Source organism: Oryx dammah, unplaced genomic scaffold, assembly GCF_014754425.2.
Source record: "Oryx dammah isolate SB20612 unplaced genomic scaffold, SCBI_Odam_1.1 HiC_scaffold_10, whole genome shotgun sequence".
In the NCBI taxonomy this organism is placed as follows: domain Eukaryota; kingdom Metazoa; phylum Chordata; class Mammalia; order Artiodactyla; family Bovidae; genus Oryx; species Oryx dammah.
The window spans coordinates 71,404,727-71,425,820 of NW_024070194.1; the positions used below are offsets into that span (position 1 = coordinate 71,404,727).

The 21,094-nt window shown below is 46.1% G+C and overlaps 1 protein-coding gene across 1 annotated transcript in view; it reads left to right on the forward strand.

Annotated features, from left to right (window-relative positions):
* PRKCQ (protein kinase C theta) overlaps nt 1–21,094 on the forward strand; it is a 91,326-nt gene that overhangs the window by 55,689 nt on the left and 14,543 nt on the right. Inside the window, exons 13-15 of the mRNA XM_040248248.1 lie at nt 7,824–7,915; nt 10,244–10,306; nt 14,842–14,980. Of these exons, the coding sequence (XP_040104182.1) occupies nt 7,824–7,915; nt 10,244–10,306; nt 14,842–14,980 (294 nt within the window). The remainder of the gene's footprint in view (nt 1–7,823; nt 7,916–10,243; nt 10,307–14,841; nt 14,981–21,094) is intronic.

The window sequence follows — 21,094 nt, forward strand, 5'->3', positions numbered from 1 at the left end:
AAAAAAAGAATAGTTTAGTAAATTCCTATTGTACTCAAAACTCTAGCCTCAGGTCCCACCCTCTCCCAAGACACTAATGGTAATAGGTAGTTAATGCACAAATATTCAGGAACTCTGCCTGCGTGTGTTGCCTGCTGAGTCGGAAATGCCATGCCCTTTCCACATACCTGCTCTTAAGCTCACGGGTATATTCTCACCTTGATGTGATTTGTGTAACATTTCCTCAAGGCTCAGTTCAGTTCAGTTCAGTTGCTCAGTCGTGTCCGACTTTTTGCGAACCCATGAATGGCAGCACGCCAGGCCTCCTGTCCATCACCATCTCCCTGAGTTCACTCAGACTCACATCCATCGAGTCAGTGATGCCATCCAGCCATCTCATCCTCTGTCGTCGCCTTCTCCTCCTGCCCCCAATCCCTCCCAGCATCAGAGTCTTTTCCAATGAGTCAACTCTTCGCATGAGGTGGCCAAAGTACTGGAGTTTCAGCTTTAGCATCATTCCTTCCAAAGAAATCCCAGGGCTGATCTCCTTCAGAATGGACTGGTTGTATCTCCTTGCAGTCCAAGGGACTCTCAAGAGTCTTCTCCAACACCACAGTTCAAAAGCATCAATTCTTTGGCACTCAGCCTTCTTCACAGTCCAACTCTCACATCCATACATGACTACTAGAAAAACGATAGCCTTGACTAGACGGACCTTAGTCAGCAAAGTAATGTCTCTGCTTTTGAATATGCTATCTAGGTTGGTCATAACTTTTCTTCAAGGCTCATGTGCCCTCATTGTCGGTTGGTTCCTGCATCAGCTATTCTCCCAAAGCCCCAGACACCAGCTTCCCACAAAACACCAGCCTTTTGCAACTGCTTCGAGCACATCTGGAAGGAACCTCTTGTCTGCAAATCCACTCTGCCTCCTTTGAAGGCTTAAAGAGAATCTCCCCCATAAATATCTTTCAGATTCCCCAAATCCTACTTAATTGCCATTATCTTTCACCTCAGGCTTCTCAGATGATAAAACCTGGAAAGGTGGTTTTCTTCCTGTGGTTTGCCTTTCTGTAACTGCGTTCATATGCATCTTACCATTTCTCCATGTAAATAGTACTTTCCCTTGATATCAAGAAGCATGTTTTCTTTTTTTAGCTGGAAACGTGTGCAACTCCCTGTTGTGGAGGCTAGGGGTTGGAGTGGGTAGCATGCTTTCTGCATGAGGCCACTTAACTGGAGCAAGATTTGGAAGAATTCTAAAGTCATCACATACTTTCTTGGTCATTATGAAGGTATATTTCTATATATATATATTTCTCTCTATATATATATATAGAGAGAGAACACATAGGAATATAGAACATGTTTCATTTGTTATAACAAAATAATAACAATACACATAATAAAGGTAATTATGTATGGCGTTCTTACTCTGTGGCACAGGGCTAAATATTGATCTGGAGAATTTCCTTTTAGATATGGACCAACTGCCCTTCATTCTTCAGGGTGCACCATCCCACACTTGCCACTGGCTGTAATAGGACATACCCCAAGGTTGAACTGGAGAAGGCAATGGCACCCCACTCCAGTACTCTTGCCTGGAAAATCCCATGGATGGAGGAGCCTGGTAGGCTGCGGCCCATGGGGTCTCGAAGAGTCGGACACGACTGAGCGACTTCACTTTCACTTTTCACTTTCATGCATTGGAGAAGGAAATGGCAACCCACTCCAGTGTTCTTGCCTGGAGAATCCCAGGGACGGGGAGCCTGGTGGGCTGCCGTCTGTGGGGTCGCACAGAGTCGGACATGACTGAAGCGACTTAGCAGCAGCAGCAGCAAGATTGAGCTGAAGTCTGTTCTCCAGTTTCCATGTTGTTGTACTATCATCTTGGATGTTACAGCACTTATTACATATGCTTCAAAACATGATTCTCTGAAAAGGATACTGGTACACTTGGATTTTTTCTTTTTTGGCCACCCTGCGGGGCATGCAGAATCTTAATTCCCTGACCAGGGATTGAACCTGTGCCCCTTGCATTAGAAGCACACTGGACTGCCAAAAAAGTCCTTACACTTGGACATTAAATATCTGAATTCTAATCTTATTGTTTCTCTTATATAAAGTTTACTACATTAACTCACTAGCCCTTGGGAGAAGGAAAAAACCTGAAAAAATGACTAATTATTCTTTTCCCCCTTTTATTTTTTCTGGAAAGGGAATCTATATTCCTGACCTTATTTGCATGATATTTGCCACGTCCTCTGTGTAATCTCAAAATTATTACAAGTTTGATAAGATCATAGAGTCTCTAATGCTAAAAAGTTCTCACTTTGCTGATACTTATGCACATTTGCCAACTGTCCCCTCATTGGTTCAGTACTTGACTCGCTAGTCATCATGACTGCATAATTTCCCAAGCTCTTTATTTTCATTGTCCTGTGCAAAACAAATGTGATCCTTCGAAGGAGAAGTCAGGTAGAAGCCAGATCACATTAGGATAAGTTTCCATTGCCCCTTTACCAGTTCTAGAATGTTCATTCACGAAATGTCTTTTAAAGAATAAGCTCATGTTGTAAGCCCTGGTATGTTGACAGCCCTGGGTCTTGTAATTCCTCCAGAGGACACTGACATGCAAACACAGTCCTATGGGAATTACATCGCCGATTTTGTTAAGTCTGTCACTTTAATCTTACAGTTAATCATCTTTCACATTGTCAGTGTAAACTTTCCCTTTAATGAGGCTTTCCCTTTTAGATCTTTTTGTTATTGATTATTTTTTAAAATCTTTTTTACAGTTTGTATTGTTTTGATTAAAACGATGTAAGAAGTCTTTTATCAGATGACTCAAATTTTATCAGGGAGTATCGGGTGCTACCTGGTCATGCTGTCTTCATAATGCTAAGCCTGCCAGTTTCAATTTAGTTGAGCTAAAAAAGATAGCATCTTACTTTACATCAAACACTGAATCAAGATGTCCATATCAAATAGCAAACCCCCTTGGTAAATACAGAGAATCTACACTATAGAAACATTAGGTGATGGAAAACTCACTCACTCACTTATAAATTCTTAGGAAATTTCATTAGTATTTTCCCTAGTTATAAAAGTAATTATACCAATATATACTTTAAAAAGTGGAGAATACACAAAAGCATTAAAGAAGAGAGTCATTTCTAGCTATATCATTCAAAGGTACCCAGAGGTAGGATTTTTGAGTATTTCATCTTTTTTCAGTATTAGTTTCTCATTGCTAATGACGAGGGGAAAGATAACTTTAAAATCTTCAGCAGAGTAGATCATTTTCACATCAAAACCATATTCCTTAAAACTTGTCTTTTATGTTAAAACTCAGTCAGTTCCAGGAATCCTTCTGTGCTTGTGAATGTATATTTCTCAACATGTGTGTATATTATGTATAGTAATTATAGTCATAAATAACAGCTGGTGTTTATAAAGCATTTACTGTGTGCGAGTCCATGTCCTAGGCATGTTACATATTTTAAATCATTTCTAGGCATGCTGTGTATTTTAGATAATTTATTCTTCATAGCAACCTTCTAAAGTAGACCCTATTATCCCCATTTTACAAACAAGGAAATCGAGGTCACCCCTGCAGGGGTCACAGAGACACCAGAGGTCACACAACTGTCAAGCAGGGCAGCAGTTTGGGAGCAAAGTCCATCAGCCTAACTACACTATTTCCTCTTAGTAGAGACCCAGTCATATCAGGGAAAACAATTTTAAAATTCATGAACTGAATCCCTGCTAGCACATGTTACAGAGGAGAGAACTTGTTAGTTACTACAAGATGACCCTGTGGGACAATTAAGCCAGAAAATACCAACTGAGCCCAAGTTCTGGTGCAGGTACAAGCCATTAGAAACTTGGGCACTTTATTTCTGACACGTTTTAACAAATCTATGGAAGGCAGTGAACTTTACTAATTAGAACTTACAGTAGAAATATAAATAGGCCATACGTAATGAACGAGTCTGCCAGCCTGCAGGGAGCCCTGCCTCCCTCACACGCATATGCACCCAACATTCAGATATCAGAAGTACACGTGATTATCTTTGGCTTTCTTTGATGGCTTATTCTTTTTGAAAAAAGCAAATAAACCTGTTTTCTAGGATGTGTTAGCTTACGGCTCGGTAAACAACTACGGAATAAATTAAGTTCTCCAGATTCAGGGTGACTCCAGTCTTCTAAATTACAAGCATACGTAAGACACTGAGTGTTCTCCTGACCACCCTGATGTGGGCGTGCGCCTGGAGCAACAGGGGATCTGGGTGTGCCCTGCCCAGGTGCTGAGCAGGCGTGCCTCTGCGATGCAAGCTCCGCCCTAGGCTGGGCCACTCACTGGTTCTGTGAGCTCCTGGCGGGGAAACCCTGACCCCGGCTCCATGCTCTTCCTCCCCACCCCAGAGACGCGGATGTCCAGGAAGTAACTTGCTCGGTCTCTAATTTCAAACCAAAGCCTTGATTTTGGGGGGGCATTAAGTAGAAGTAAAGATGTAAATCTCTGCAGAGGTAGTCAGCCCTCTGAAGGGGACTTGTCTCCACTCTGACTCTCGTCCACACTCAGGGCATCGACAGAGTAAGTAACAAGGGTGGGATCCACCAAGGTAGAGATTCAAGCGCAATATCTAGGTTAAATTTAGACCTTAATGATTTCAAGGATTTGGCTTTGAAAACCACTGAGATGAATACACATCTCTCACGTGAAAAATGATTTTTTTTCCCAATTCTTAGATTAGTGAAGTGTCTAAGTACTTCTTTTACTGTATATAGCTGTGACCGGCCTTCCTCCTTTCTACTAGTATTTCTACTTTTACAACTAAATTTTATGTAAATATTTCACAAAGAAGATGAATACAAAGGAATTTAGATGTTAGAGGCCCCCTAAATTGGTCTCTTATATTTTTATGAGTATTGTGTTGGGCAAAAAATTCATTTGGGTTTTTCCATAACATCTTACGGGTCAACGTGAATGAACTTTTTTAGTCAACCCAAAACGCAGGAGAACAAAATACATCCTATCAGCCAAATGATGAAAGATATTTGTAGACGCTCTGGAAAATACAGTACTTTGTACACAAACACACAGAATCCTTTACTGTTCTGAAGTTTTGAATGTACTCAGTATTTAACTGACTTTACATTTTGCTATACAGTAGAAATTAACATCGGAGAAGGCGATGGCACCCCACTCCAGTACCTGGAGAATCCCATGGACAGAGGAGCCTGGTAGGCTGCGGTCCATGGGGTCACAAAGAGTTGGACACGACTGAGCAACTTCACTTTCACTTTTCACTTTTATGCATTGGAGAAGGAAATGGCAACCCACTCCAGTATTCTTGCCTGGAGAATCCCCGGGATGGGGGAGCCTGGTGGGCTGCCATCTATGGAGTCACACAGAGTCGGACACGACTGAAGTGACTTAGCAGCAGTAGCAGAAACTAACATTGTTGCTTTACAACATGGTAAATCAACTATACTCCAATAAAAAGTTTAAAAAGTAAATGACTCTACAGGAATATACACTCCACCAGAAACGCACTGCAGGGAGGACTCTTCACCCTGAGCCTGTTCACAGCGTGTTGTTGTTGCTCAGTTGCTCAGTCATGTCCCACTCTCTGCGACCCCATAGACTGCAGCACGCCAGGCTTCCCTGTCCTTCACGATCTCCCGCAGCTTGCTCAGTCTCATTGTCCATTGAGTCAGTGATGCCATCCAACCATCTCATCCTCCGTGGTCCCCTTCTCCTCCTGCCTTCAGTCTTTTCCAGCACATCAGCATTAATTATTGCCTTCAATTGTCAGAGAGCCACAGCAAAGCAGAAACTGACTCTGACTCTCTTGCTTTTGTGGGCCAGGCACAGAACAGCATGTATTCCATAGATATATTTGCAAACTGGGGAGCTGAGAGATAAACATTGAATGATGTGCCAAATGCTTTCTTGTTAGCCAGAGGTTCTTCACTGTATCACTTCTTTTAGTGCCCATAATCAGGGTACTGGCAAAGCCCAGTGAAAACTGACTTCAGGGACTTCCTGACAGTCCAGCGGTTAGGACTTTGCATTCTCAGTGCTGACGGCCCAGATTCGGTTCCTGATCAGGGAACTGAAATCCCACAAGCTGTGCATCACAGCCAAAAAAAGATTTTAAATAAAAAATAAAACTGACTTCACTGATCGGATGGAAAGATGCTCAATGTTTTCTTGTGTCATGCATAAGAACTTCAGCCACACCCCTGCTGGAGGGAGCATCCTAAGTAAGGCAACCTTCCTCTCGTAAAATTCACTTCTTCAAGGAGCTACTTGACAAAACGGTATGGTTTTGCCAGATAAGTAGGCAAAATGAAAGACTCGCTGAATGCTCGGACTCGGGGGCAAATCCTAGAGGTTATTGAATTTTAATTCTTTGTTTGGACTCTTTCTAAAGTCAGAAATAATACACTCTGAGCAGGCCTGCTTGAGTTCTTTATAAGAGAACAAAACACACGACTCAGACACAGAATACAAAGGCTGATCGAAAAGTGATTCACTCTTGTCAAGCTCAGAATCGTGCCGCCCACTCTGTCCTAACCCATTCTGCTTCTCAGCCCTTGGCTCATGGCGGCATTGACTTAGATGTTAAGGCAGTCAGGACATGGTGCACAGAGGTATTTGCCCCCAGGCCGAGCTCCATTGGCATGAACAGTAGATGACTTAACAGGAGGAAGCCCTCTCACCTCTATTTCGTGATCTTCTTGCGGGCATCATGGTAATTAATTCTGTTTTAAAAATAAAAACATCGCCCGGGTCAGGTTCACAGATGGAGATTTATGTGCAGACATCCAGCCATCCCCACACTGAATGTATCGCTCATTCCGTGGCTCATGAGGACTTTCAAAATCACGGTGTTCATGTGTGCACGCTCGTTTCCTAAGTCCTGTCCTTTGCGACCCCGTGGACTGTAGCCCAAAAGGCTCCTCTGTCCATGGGATTTCTCAGACAAGAGTACTGGAGTGGGCTGCCATTTCCTCCTCTAGGGGAGCTTCCTAGGTCAGGGATGGAGCCCATGTCTCCTGCATTGGCAGGCAGATTCTTTACCGTTTGAGCCACCAGAGAAGCCCGACTTTTACCACCCTTGTCAGCTTGAGTAGGTAGACAGTCAGCACACATTGAAGAGCCTGAGACCATCCCACGGTTAAGTGAGCAAGTCCAGGCGGCCCCTCCCTCACGTGCCCCCATCTGCTCCACTGCATCAGCGCATTTAGGCATCCAACATCACACTCACCAGCACCCCCAACTTCCCAGACTTCTTGGAGTTCAGAAATGCTGCAGATCAACTAAGTCATGTTGCCAGCCTTTTTGAAAGGGGTTTCAAGACAGAGTCGTTTCCTCTGAAATAATGAAACTCATTCCTTTGAAAAGTAAGCCCGAAAGAGAAAAACAAGTATTGTATATGAATGCATGTATGTGGAATCTAGAAAAATAGTACCGATGAGCTTCTTTGCAAGGCAGAAGCAGAGACACAGATGTAGGGAACGGACATACAGACACAAGAGAGGAAGAAGAGGGTGGGATGAACTGGGAGATTGGGTCTGATATATATACACTGCGACGCGTAGAATAGCTAGCCAGTGGGAAGCTGCTGTTTGGCACAGGAAGCTCAGCTTGGTGCTCGGTGATGACCTAGAGGGATGAGATGTGGGGAGGTCTGAGGGGGAGGGGATATAGGTATACGTACAGCTGGTTCACGTTGTTGCACAGCAGAGACCATGTGCAACACATTGTTGTAAAGCAACTATACCCCAATAAAAAAAAGCAGCTCACAGTGGGACGTCGTGTCTTTCTGCAGGAGAACCTCTTTTTCGTGATGGAGTATCTCAACGGAGGAGACTTAATGTACCACATCCAGAGCTGCCACAAGTTCGACCTCTGCAGAGCCACGTAAGAGCCCTTCGTGGGGTTGGGGTCCCCCTTGTCTGGTCGGGGACTGGGGTCCACTGTGCCCACACCTTGCTTTTTCCCACATGCTTTACTCAGAGGACCTAAACTCCAGGGCAGGGTGACCCCAGAAACACATCCAATGAGGCGCCTGTTTCCCCAGCTCCTAAAGCTTCCATTCAGTTAGTTTTATTTCATTTTTCTGCCTCGAGATCAAGTACTTAGTTTAAGGAACCACCCCAGTTCATCAGCCTTCTAAGTCACCTGAACCTAGAAGCAAGATTTGCCCCTTGAATGGAAGTCAGATGGAAGAGGGGTCACGGGTGGGATGTCCACAGGGACCTTTCAAGGGAAGCTCAGAGTAAAGCATCAAGCATTCAGCTCTGGGGGCAGGAGAACTGGAGAACCGGAAGAGACATTTGCTTTCTCTCGAGAATAAATCTCCACCTTCTTTGGCATCAAGCCACCCTAGATGCTGGCTTCCCAGGTGGCTCTAGCAGTGCAGAATCCACCTGCCAGAGCAGGAGATGCAAGAGACCCAGGTTTGATCCCTAGGTCAGGAAGATCCCCTGGAGTAGGAAACAGCAACCCACTCCAGTTTTCTTGCTGGAAAATACCAAGGACAGGGGAGCCTGGGGGGCTACCTCCACGAGGTCGCAGAGTCAGACACCACTGAGCGACTGGATGCACACACGCACCCTGGATGCAGGCAGAATCAAGCAAGGTGGGTTTACTAGGTGGACAGTAGCAGAGCTCACAGAACCCTCTGCATCCTGCCTCTCTCGGGCCCTCTTTCCTGAGTCATCAAACCCCTGAGACATTCAAAAACTGTGCCCCTAGGCCCACCTAAAAGTGTGGGTACACACTAGCCTTCTTCGCTGAATGCTCAACAATCTCTCACTCACCCCTAACGAACACTCAAGAGTCGTTCATGTCAAGCTGCATTGACAGACAGACTTTTCCAGCAGCTTGTGCAGAAACCCAGTCTGAAACGTCCGTCTTGTCACATCCAGTGGTTAGCTCACTGCTGATCTTATTGTCTCCAGGACCCGTCAGCCAGGTGTCAGGGGATAATTTTATGGGATTTCTGCAGCACAGAAATCTTCAAGCATTTTTCTGCTATTAAGGGTTCTCCCAGTCCCCTCCAGGTCTCTTAAGTGTAGGAGGCATCACAGACACACGCTGTCTTTCCTCACTGCCTCCCGGGAAAGGATTCCTGCATTCCTCTCCAAGATCCAGCAGATCACACTTGCAGGAAGTTCTCCCTTATATCTAATCCAACTAGTGATGGTTAAACTCACCTCCTTTGAGTCACTCATCTGTGAAGGTGGAGAGCACAGGATCACCCCCTAACACGGGCATATCTCCTTTTTTACACTTCATTTTATCATGCTTTGAGATACCCTTTTTTTTTTTTTTCAATAAATGCAGGTTTGTGGCAACTCTACATCGTCAGATGATGGTTCGCATCTTTCAGCTGTATTTTTCATTTATTTTTATTGAAGTATACTTCACAGCAAGTATTTTTAATTAAAGCATGTGCATTTTTTAGACTATTGCATACCTCATAACTAGTCTAGTGTCAATGTAACTATTGTATGCACAAGAAAACCAACCCCCCCACCACCAAAAAAAAAAAAAGATCTGCTGTACTGCAGTGGTCTAGAACTGAACCTGCGAGATCGCTGAGCTCTACCTCTATGCGTTCCTCCTCTCACACTGCATCTTTCACGTGTGAGCAAGTCAGGTCCATGTGGAATCTGGGGTCCAGGTAGATTTAAAAATAAAAGGGAAATTTATTACATTATTATTACATTTAGTGTCTTTGAATATTCTCATAACCCTCCAAAATGATAATTCAAGCATTCTGCTGCTGCTGCTAAGTCACTGCAGTTGTGTCCGACTCTCTGCGACCCTGTAGATGGCAGCCCACCAGGCTCCCCCGTCCCTGGGATCCTCCAGGCAAGAACACTGGAGTGGGTTACCATTTCCTTCTCCAGTGTGTGAAAGTGAAGTCGCTCAGTCATGTCCGACCCTCAGCGACCCCATGGACTGCAGCCCACCAGGCTCCCCCGTCCCTGGGATTCTGCAGACAAGAGTACTGGAGTGGGTATTCTAGTTCACAGTATAAGCAGCAGCACTAGGTATCAGCTCTGTTCATTCTCTCAGGGCTGAAGCTGGGCGTGTAGAATGGATGTGGTCTTCCTTTTGTTAGGATTAAACAAAATTCCGCGTGTACATTTAGCAGAATGCCACACGCTCACTCTGTCTAATGGGGAACCTTTTCCCACTAAACATTTCATGTGGAACCTCGATTTTTCCTTCGCTCAGGTTCTACGCTGCCGAAATCATCCTCGGTCTGCAGTTCCTTCATTCCAAAGGAATTGTCTACAGGTAAGCTGGCTCTTTGGGAACAAGCCCTGGGATGTCGGGATTCCCTGCTCCAGGTGGTTTACTCATCGTGCTCAGGTGACAGGAAGCGGTCAGTGTGCTTTTGTGGCGCAAAGTTCCACACCCAGGCTTCCTGCCCAGAGTGATCGCGGACACTGATTTACCAACCAAGGAGGAAATTTCCCATCTCAAAGCCGAGGGGCTGCGACCTCATTCTGTTCTTTCTTTCCTTTTCTTCGCCCTCTCACCTCCCTTTGTCTCGTTATCTCCCGTTACTTTCTCTCTGGCATCTCACAGTTGCTTTCTCTCTGTCTCCTTTTCGTTCTTGCCTGTATCTGCATATTGAGTGTTCTCCTGGGTGAGGGTGGAGGGAAGTCCTTCCTTGAACACTCAAACACACCTGTGAAAACCTACATGCCTACACCTAGTCACCGTACCCAGGACGCCACGTGTCCCCTTTTTCTTGAGCGGATATCCATCCGGAACTTACTGTACACCATCATCTCACAACCTTCTTGGATAAAAGCTAATGTACTTCAGTGTTCATTTCTCAAGGCACACTTGAACTCATTTAACATGCAAATCTTCAAAGGCTTAGTTATCTAGTTTCCAACTCACTGCAGATTAGAGAGGGAGATCATTTTTTTAATAAAAGAAAGGAGCTAGACAGGATGCTGGCTGAGCAGCTGGAAGCCTGCACAGTGACCCCAGTGAGAAGAGACAGCTGAGGACCTGACATAAAGGGGGAAAGCAGGACAAGCTCACGGCCCAGGAGAATGGGATCACCTGCTTTCCTGTGGCCAGTGCTCGGGAAGGACCCCGAGTCATTAGGAAAGGCTAAGTGAGGTTTTGCACAAATTGCTGAAGACAGCAAACTGTATAATAATGTGGTCCAGAAGCACTCCATCCAGGCTGTACCAGTGCTTACAGAGGAGACTGAAACTCCGCCTGGGGAAACCTCTCTACTTCCAGGGGTGCAGCCAAGTGTGGGCACCCTGTTTAGACCTGCCGAACCAGATGAGATTTCAGGGGAGATTTCAGCACTCATTTTTCTTAAGCAGTCTCTCTGACACCCTTTGGGTATACTTTTGTATTGGGTGGGGGGTCTGTCTACAAAACGATAGGCTAAAAATCTGACATGATTCTTTAATCTTCAGGAAATGGAGATCTGATCCCCAGGATGGTGAAAACCCTGATCAGATTCCATGGTTTGTTTTTCTCCTTCTATATGAAACGCCTGCAGTATCCCCAAAGTATACCTATACTGAGGCCCTCCAGATTGTGTGGGATGGACGGATAGGAAAAGAGGGAGGAAAAACTAGGAAGGTCAAAGAGAAGAGAGATCTTAGAGCTGAAAAGGACCTCGTGCCACCAAACCGCACATGTCCCAGTGCAGGCTGCTTCTCCACATTCTATCTCTTCATCTCTTGTAAATTACTGACACTCAGGACAAAAAGACAGTGAGGGTCCATGAGTGTCTTTAATATCATAAATTGCTTGGGAAATCATGTTTTCTGAAGTGCCTTATGCGCCTCTAAGAAAGAACACTACATTTATTTAGCAGTGTACTCACAGGACTGTAGGAGATCCTGGGAAGTCATTGAATAATTTGAACTGTGGGATGTCACCTAGCAGGTACACGGACACTGAGATTGGCCTTCAGAAAATTTTCAGCCTACAAGGTACCTTGTAAACGTACTCACTGACACTCACTGGGCCCCTGAATTAACAAGGAGATTCTATTAGTTTCCCTTTTCTGTCCACTGATGATTAGTTTCAAAGGGTTGCCATAAGATTTAGCACAAATCTGATGACTTCAGCCGACCGAGTTTATCCCCTCCCAGCTCTGGAGTCCCAAGGTCCAGAATCAAGGTGTCCACGGGGCCACACTTCCTCTGCGAGCTCTTGGGGAGGGTCCTTCTGGCCTTTCCCAGTTTCTGGTGGCCCCAGGGGTTTCCAGGCTTGGGGTGTCCCTCCCATCGTCCCTCAGCCTTCGCCTCTGCCTGTATCTCTCCCCTGTATGCCTTTCACATGGACACGTGACATTGGATTTAGGGACCACTCAGATAAACCAGGGCTTCCCTGGTGGATCGCTGGTCTCCTGCCAGTGCGGAGACATGGGTTCTATCCCTGGGTCAGGAAGATTCCCTGGAGAAGGGAATCTACCCTTCTAGTATTCTACCCACTCTAGTATTCTTGCATGGAAAATCCCATGGACAGAGGGGCCTAGTGGGCTACAGTTCATGGGATCACAAAGAGTCAGACACGACTGAGCAACAACAGATAATCTAAGATGACATCATTTCAAGATCCTTCACTTGATTACATCTGCAAATACTCTCTTTCCAAATAAGATCTCATTCATAAGGTCCTGGGGTTTAGGATAAGAACATCGTTGGTGGGGAGGGGGTACCTTAAACCCACTGCACCTGGTAACTTGGATGGAGCACCCGCTGAACACACAGCCTCTGTTAAGCATCATGGTGGATACTGAAGCTATAGAAGTCCAGCCTCTGGATACCTGAGGAAGTCACTTTCTGGGTTTGTACTTTGTTTGGGGTTTTGGGGTTTTTTCGAAGGTGAAATATAAGTACATGAAAAGACACGAACAGCAAACTCGTAGAAAGTCCAAGGGAATAAGATTCTAATGAAGAGTGCCCGAGGGAGACTCTCAGACAGACATGCTCAGCCTAGGGTCCAAGGCAGAATGTGAGAGGTCTGTGATCATGGGTGGGAGAAAAAAGTTTTCTTTTTCACTAGACTCTAACTTGACATTTCCCTCAAGTCTAAATACAGGCAACACATCACAATGAGGGTGGGTTTAATTACAATGAAGGAACAAAGCCGAGGGCCTGCCTAAGGAGAAGACAGACATATCGGAAGTGTGTAGTCCTCATTAAAGAGAGCGTGATGGCATTTGAGTTAGGATGGGAGAAACAGAACCGATACTGATATGAATGTGAGATACACATTCCTGTACCATGGGAGCATCCACGCCTCTGGTCAGACAGACTGTCCATGAGGCGTTGGTGCCGGAGGTTAGCACGCTGGTCCAGATGTAAGCTAGCAGCATGCAGCATCCACCCACCAGAACAGGACTGTATCCCCTGCTCTGTGTCCCCAGCTGATCCGCTCACACAAGGTGAGAAAGCACTGAAAGGGAACCATTACTCAGGACTTAATTGCAGCAGGCAATGAAGTGGTGAGGTAGTCACCGGCTCGTGAGTAATTCATTCAACAAATATTTATGGAACGATTGCCATACGCCACACTCTTGTCAGAGCATTGCTGTACAGTGAGTAACAATACGCATTTCCACCCTCTTGAAGCTTAGAGTTTAACAAGAGAGAGAAATAGCGATGGGAACTTTAGAATGTGGATACTGGTTACAAGCAATATAAAACCTCAAACTCTTGCTTAAGCAGAAGCTAGGCCTCACTGAATGAATGGGCTTCCCAGGTGGCTCAGTGATAAAGAATCCTCCTGCCAATGCAGGAGACGTGGGTTTGATCCCTGGGTTGGGGAGATCCTCTGGAGAAGGAAATGGCAACCCACTCCAGTATTCTTGCCTGGAGAATCCCATGGACAGAGGAGCCTGGCAGGCTATACGGTCCATGGAGTCATAACGAGTCAAACACAACTGAGCAACTGAGTAACAACTACTCCTTAATAAGTGAGAAAGGGAAATGGGTAGCAGCCAGCCTTTTCCTTGATGAGTCGGGCTTATCTGCACCCCTATCTGCATAGGAGTGAACGCGTGTACGTGTTGTGTAATACTAAATACCACCCTACCCCAGACACATCAGGCTTCATTTCTGGAAGGCCCCTCTTAATATTGAGGGGTGCTGCTTTGCAGAGATGACACATGACCTTTAAGCATCCCCATCTCGGCACCTGCTCAGCCATTCATACAAGAAATACAGATGGAGCTCTTGAGATGGGCCAGGCACTGCACTGGGTGTAGAAGATACAAGACTCTGTCAGAGTGAAAGAAAGAGAAGTCGCTCAGTCGTGTCAGACTCTGCGACCACATGGACTGTAACCTACCAGGCTCCTCTGTCCATGGGATTTTCCAGGCAAGAGTACTGGCGTGGGTTGCCATTTCCTTCTCCAGGGGATCTTCCTGACCCAGGGATTGAACCCGGGTCTCCCGCATTGCAGGCGGACACTTTACCGTCTGAGCCACCAGGGAAGCCTGTCAGAGCTGGGCCCAGAAATAGTTTACTTGCCTGCTCGGGACTATAATAGATTGGGCCCTGGGCAGAGACGCTGGTCACGGAGGAAACACCATGGAGGAGAAGCAGTGAGCCCCTGAGCCATGCTGTGGATGAAGGGTTGAAAGGAGAGAGGAGGCCAGCAAAGCACCCACGGGTGGCCTTTCCAGCTGTGCTGGGAGAAGACGCTTGCATGTCCTTCTGCTCTGCCATCTTGATTTGAAAACCCCGATGGGACGCTGAGGCCACCGTGTCCCATCTTACACAGCAACCCCATGTCATCAAAACTGCCTTATTAAAGTGAGAACCTGCTTTGTTTCTCAGGGACCTGAAGCTGGATAACATCCTCTTAGACAAAGATGGACACATCAAAATCGCGGACTTTGGGATGTGCAAGGAGAACATGCTGGGAGACGCCAGGACCAACACCTTCTGCGGGACCCCCGACTACATCGCGCCAGAGGTAGGGTGCACCCCGGCCCCTCCCCACCTCAGCACACCCCAGGCCAGCATTGTTGCTGCTGCCTCCCCGGAAAAACCAAAAGACTTTAAAGTGCTTTGGTGCTGGAGGTGTGTTTGTTAATCCAAATACTTGACAAACGCAGCTGCACGAAGGTGTTGCTGGTGTCTCCTGGCGGGTGGTACCAGCCTTGACTGCAGCATCTCGCCAAGCGTGAAGGACCCAGCAGGTCCATCCTGTCCTGGCTCCCCACACCCCAGCCTTAAAATATATCCACCCTGCTCAGACCAACCGAAAGCAGCCACTGGAGAAGAGCCAGGTGGACCCTGAACAGGCTCTTGGGGCATCCACCTGCGTTCAGTGGCTTCGTTTGGGACTAGAAACCCCCAAGTTGTGGTTTCCAGGCTGTGTCCCGTGTGAGCCTGGAGAGCCCCACGTTCTCATATAAAATGAGAATACTTCTGTCTTGCGCTATTTTGTCACATGAGAGAGCCTATGAACGTTTAAAAAAGAAACAAGCCATTGCTCTTGTATTCTGAGCCCCTGGAAGTGCAGCGTTTGCTCAAAAGGCATCCTTCAATCCTGCTTTGCCCACTGCCCGCCGCCCTAGTTCTGGATTCCATGCCAGCTGCCCACCCGGGCAGATGAGAAAGACACCCCCTTGCCACGTGGTTTTTCTCGCACCATAAATTTATCATCGTGGCTTTTCTGTCTTTGAATCTCTCCGCTCTATTGGATGATTACTCTAATGCCAGCAGCCGTTTCTTTCTTTTTAAAAAGTATTTATTTGGCTGCACCGCATCTTAGTTGAAGCATGCAGGATCTTTTTTTTTTTTTTAGTTGCACCACATGGGATCTAGTTCCCCAACCAGGGATTGAACCTGGGTGCCCCGCATTGGGAGTGGGGAGTCTCAGCCTCTGGACTACTAGGGAAGTCCCAGGACTGCTGCTTTTTCACTTTTTAACTTTTTAGACATTTTATTTTGGAATAATTACAAATTCACAAGAAGCTTCCCAAAATAGTAAAGAAACATCACCCATATCTACCGTTCACCATTTCCCCTACCAATTCCATCTTTAATAGCTATGGTACAATAGCAAAACCAGGGCAGTGATGTTGGTACAGGTGTATACGGTTCTGTTTTCTCGTCTTGTCACTTGTGTAGATCAGTATATTCTTTCTTTTATATCCAAGGATGGAGCACAAGGCTTGGCACATTAAGGTGCTAATAGATAGCTTTTCAAAGAGTGAGTGAAGAATTGTTGATAAGTGTGTGAGTGCTGAGTGGTTGTTTGATAGACAGTGATGGGCCTCTGATTTCCAGGGCAAAACAAATTTAGCGACATATCCCTGTCATTGCCAAAGTAACAGCAGCATCTTCAGGCTGGGAAACAGGAGACTCTGCCCTGCACGTATGTATTTAGTTTTGACTGCACCTTTTTTAAATGTGAGCTTGGCCTCTGGTGAGTAGACTGTGGCTTTAACTGCCCTGTCTACACATGCCTTATGCCCCGCCCTATCTTGGGCAGCCCTTCCTTTTCAATCTCTTTTCTTTGGCATCTTCCAGAATTTAGCCTCCGAGACTGGCTTCTCTCTGCAGCTTCAGACTCATCCTCTCACCTTCAATCGCGCTGTCTTCACACAGCTCCACTCCTGGTCCTTTCTCCTCCCGTACATTCTCCATGAGCAGCAGATGTATGACTGTGATTTCGAATCACTGCAGCCATGCCCAGACTTCTTGTCCAAACCCGTATGTCTGTTTTCCTGCTGAGATCTCCAACTAACTGGCACAGGCCATTCAAACATAGCAGGTTCCAAACCTGTTCTCTCTGTTCTTTCTTGACCCTCCCAAATGCGAATGCCAAGACCCTCTAAATTTAGACCTCAGGACTTCACACATCTATTCTCATCCCTCCCCAGTTTTGTGAATGAAGATCCACCCCACCACCACCCTCCACCGCCACATACCTTGATTCTCTTTTGCTGCTCAGAGTGAATCCCTTTGTGAATCAAATACGAGCTTCTCCAGTCCCTCCCCGTCTGGGGCAAAACAAATTCAGCAGCAAATCCCTGTCCAGGACCTCGGCACCTCTGGTTGGACGCCAGTGATGCCTTTTGACTTGGTTTTCTGCTCCAGGACCACCCAACAGCCAGTGTATCATTACATATTTTCACTTTTAGGTCATCCTTCATCAGTTAAAAATGCATCGCCAGCTTACGTGTATTTATTATACATTATCACCAGCTAGTCTGGTGGGCTGCCGTCTATGGGGTCACACAGAGTCGGACATGACTGAAGCGACTTAGCAACAGCAGCAGCAACAGTACAGTGTATGTTCGAAAACATGCAGGAAAAGGATTTGGCTGAACTTAAGATGAAATAGTCTTAAATAACTATGACTATTCATAGTACATTTTATGTTCTACTAAAATCATGAGGTTCAATAATTTTTAAAATCTTGGCTTAGTACTTTGTGATAGGCACTCAAAATACTGGTTCAGTTCAGTCGCTCAGTCATGTCCGACTCTTTGCGACCCCATGGACTGCAGCACAACAGGCTTCCCTGTCCATCACCATCTGCCAGAGCTTGCTCAAACTCATGTCCATAGAGTCAGTGATGCCATCCAACCATCTCATCCTCTGTTGTCCCCTTCTCCTCCTGTCTTCAGTCTTTCCCAGTATCAGGGTCTTTTCCAATGGTCAGTTCTTTGTATCAGGTGGCCAAAGTATTGGAGTTTCAGCTTCAGCATCAGTCCTTCCCATGAACACCTAGGACTGATCTCCTTTAGGATTGACTGGTTGGATCTCTTTGCAGTCCAAGGGACTCTCAAGAGTCTTCTCCAACACCCCAGTTCAAAAGCATTAGTTCTTCGGCGCTCAGCTTTCTTCACAGTCCAACTCTCACATCCGTACATGACCACAGGAAAAACCATAGCCTTGACTAGATGGACCTTTGTCAATAAAGTCATGTCTCTGCTTTTGAATATGCTGTCTAGGTTGGTCATAGCTTTCCTTCCAAGAAGCAAGCATCTTTTAGTTGCATGGCTGCAGTCACCACCTGCAGTGATTTTGGAGCCCAAAAAATAAAGTCCACCACTCTTTCCATTGTTCCCCATCTATTTGCCATGAAGTGATGGGACCAGATGCCATGATCTTAGCTTTTTTGAATGTTGAGTTTTAAGCCAATTTTTTCACTCTCCTCTTTCACTTTCATCAAGAGACTCTCTAGTTCTTCTTCACTTTCTGCCATAAGGGTAGTGTCATCTCCATATCTGAGGTTATTGATATTTCTCCCTACAATCTTGATTCTAGCTTGTGCTTCATCCAGTCTGGCATTTTGCATGATATACTCTGCATGTAAATTAAATAAGCAGGGTGACAATATACAGCCTTGACGTACTCCTTTCCCAATTTGGAACCATGTTGTTCCACTGTTCCATGCCTAGTTCTAACTGTTTCTTCTTGACCTGCATACAGATGTCTCAGGAGGCAGGTCAGGTGGTCTTGTATTCCCATCTCTTGAAGAATTTTCCACAGTTTATGGTGATCCACACAGTCAAAGGCTTTGCCATAGCCAGTAAAGCAGAAATAGATGTTATTCTGGAACTCTCTTGCTTTTTTGATGATCCAGCGGATGTTGGCAACTTGATATCTGGTTCCTGTGCCTTTTCTACAACCAGCTTGAACATCTGGAAGTTCTCGGTTCACACACTGTTGAAGCCTGGCTTGGAGAATTTTAAGCACTACTTTGCTAGTGTGTGAGCTGAGTGCGATTGTGCGGTAGTTTAAACAGTCTTTGGCATGGCCTTTCTTTGGGATTGGAATGAAAACTGACCTTTTCCAGTCCTGTGGCCACTGCTGAGTTTTCCAAATTTTCTGGCATATTGAGTGCAGCATCTTTCAGGATTTGAAATAGCTCCACTGGAATTCCATCACCTCCACTAGCTTTGATCATAGTGATGGTTCCTAAGGCCCACTTGACTTCACATTCCAGGATGTCTGACTCTAGGTGAGTGATCAGCCCAGCATGGTTATCTGGGTCGTGAAGATCTTTTTGTACAGTTCTGTGTATTCTTGCCACCTCTTCTTAATGTCTTCTGCTTCTGTTAGGTCCATACCATTTCTGTCCTTTATTGAGCCCATCTTTGCATGAAATGTTCCCTTGGTATCTCTAATTTTCTTGAAGAGATCTCTAGTCTTTCCCATTCTGTTGTTTTCCTCTATTTCTTTGCATTGATTGCTGAGGAAGGCTTTCTTATCTCTCCTTGCTGTTCTTAGGAACTCTGCGTTCAGATGGCTAGTTTCTTTCAGATTCTGGTTTTAGTGGCTCATAGCTAGAAAAGAGCCCTCACAAAGACGCAGTGTAAGATAGATGCCACAAGGTGTACATAAGGCAAGGTTCATGGCTACGAACAGTGGATGTAAGTCCAGAATTTACAACAGTGTTTTTGATACACCTGATTTAGCCAGCTTCCTACTATAACTAATGAGATGACCGTTTTCAGCCTGATGATAAAGTGACAAGGAGCTGGGACGAGGAGTAAGGTCCCTGCACTGCCGTCTTGGGCTTTGTATCACTTAGTGTGGTCTTCATCCCAAGCCTCTTTGGAGGAAACTTTTTAAGGACCCATCATGTTGTGAAAATGAGCTTAGTTCAAACAGAACCCAGCCATCCCCTTAATCAGGCCTACGACACCGGTGAATCCACACCTTAGGACAGTAAGTCGTCGTAACAGACACACCTCCCGACGTGCTGAGAACAGATGCCCTGGCCGACACACCAGCAGCTCCTCCTGAGATGACGCTTCCCGTTCCCCTCTTGGGAAACCTAGTCCTTGTTCAGGTCTCTAAACCAGGGCTCAGATGTCCCTCAGAATTTTTTTAAACTCACGAAAATGCAAATTCTTGTATCTTCATCTGTATCTTGTGGCACTGTCTAGGTGACCCCTGGAGTGCCTTGAACTGAGGGCCACTCCTCCCGCATCACCAGATTCCCTTTCCAGTGGGAAACCTGTCATGCCACGGCTTTGAGCATCCTCAGGAGGTCCCCGTTATCGTCTGGTACAAGCCAAAACCCCGAGCGAAGGTCCTTAATCGTATGTCCTGAGAAGCCCAGCTTCCCTCCTCTCCTGTGGCCCGGAACCGGGCACTTGGGATCCTGGGTCGGATCGCCCCCACCCCCTGGGTCATCCTCTCCCTGAAGATGCTCCTGGCTTCTTACACGAAGCAGTGGTTTCCTCCTCTGCGCCCCTGCAGCGCACATGTAATCGATTTGCCAATAAACTGAATTTCGCACCGTTAAGGACCACGGTTTATCCACCTTGATGTCTAGGCTCCTCCCTCACCACTCAGAGCATCCGTCACCCGTTCCCTGAATGTCCACACCCAGCCCTGCACCTCAAATGCCCGTCTCTGAACCTGTGCTGGATTCCCCCACCTCTGGGCCTCTTTTACACAAGAACACTCCCTAGCTTCCCCCTTTTCCATCAAAACCCTACCCATTTTCCAAAGCTCCACACACATGCCATGCATGGGCCTTGGTGAAGTTTTTCCTTCATCTCACTCATTCTCCCCCGGGGACCCCAAAGATATGGGCGGAGATCCCAAAACACAAGAAATTAAGGCATTCAGTGCAGTGTCAGGAATGGTGCATGGAAAAGCCGACTGTGCTCCTCCAAACCAGGGAATAGTCTCAGCAGTCCATGCCTCCTGGGGTCTTCTCAAAACCTCCCTTGTCCCCTATCACTGCTATAAGACTGAGGGTCTGACGTATAATTGGAGGGCTACACTCATTTTGACAAAGAATAGGAAAACAGTAAAATAAGGAGACACCCTGCTTTCTAACACCTACCAGCCACTTAGTCAGGAATTTTAATACAGAGAAGGCGCTCCCTGGAGAAGGCAGGAGTCACGCTGAGTGGGGGCACTGGAGGTCACTTGGTTTTCTAAGGACACTTCCTCTGCTGTGTATATCACCCGGTGAGCCGTGTGCAGCCCTCACATTACTAGCTCCACAAGGCAGATGGAATTGCAGCTCTCCTTTGCTCTAAGAGAGAAAGAGGGACGCTGACATGAAGTGGTAACATTATGATTACCTGAATTATTTTGAGCAAAG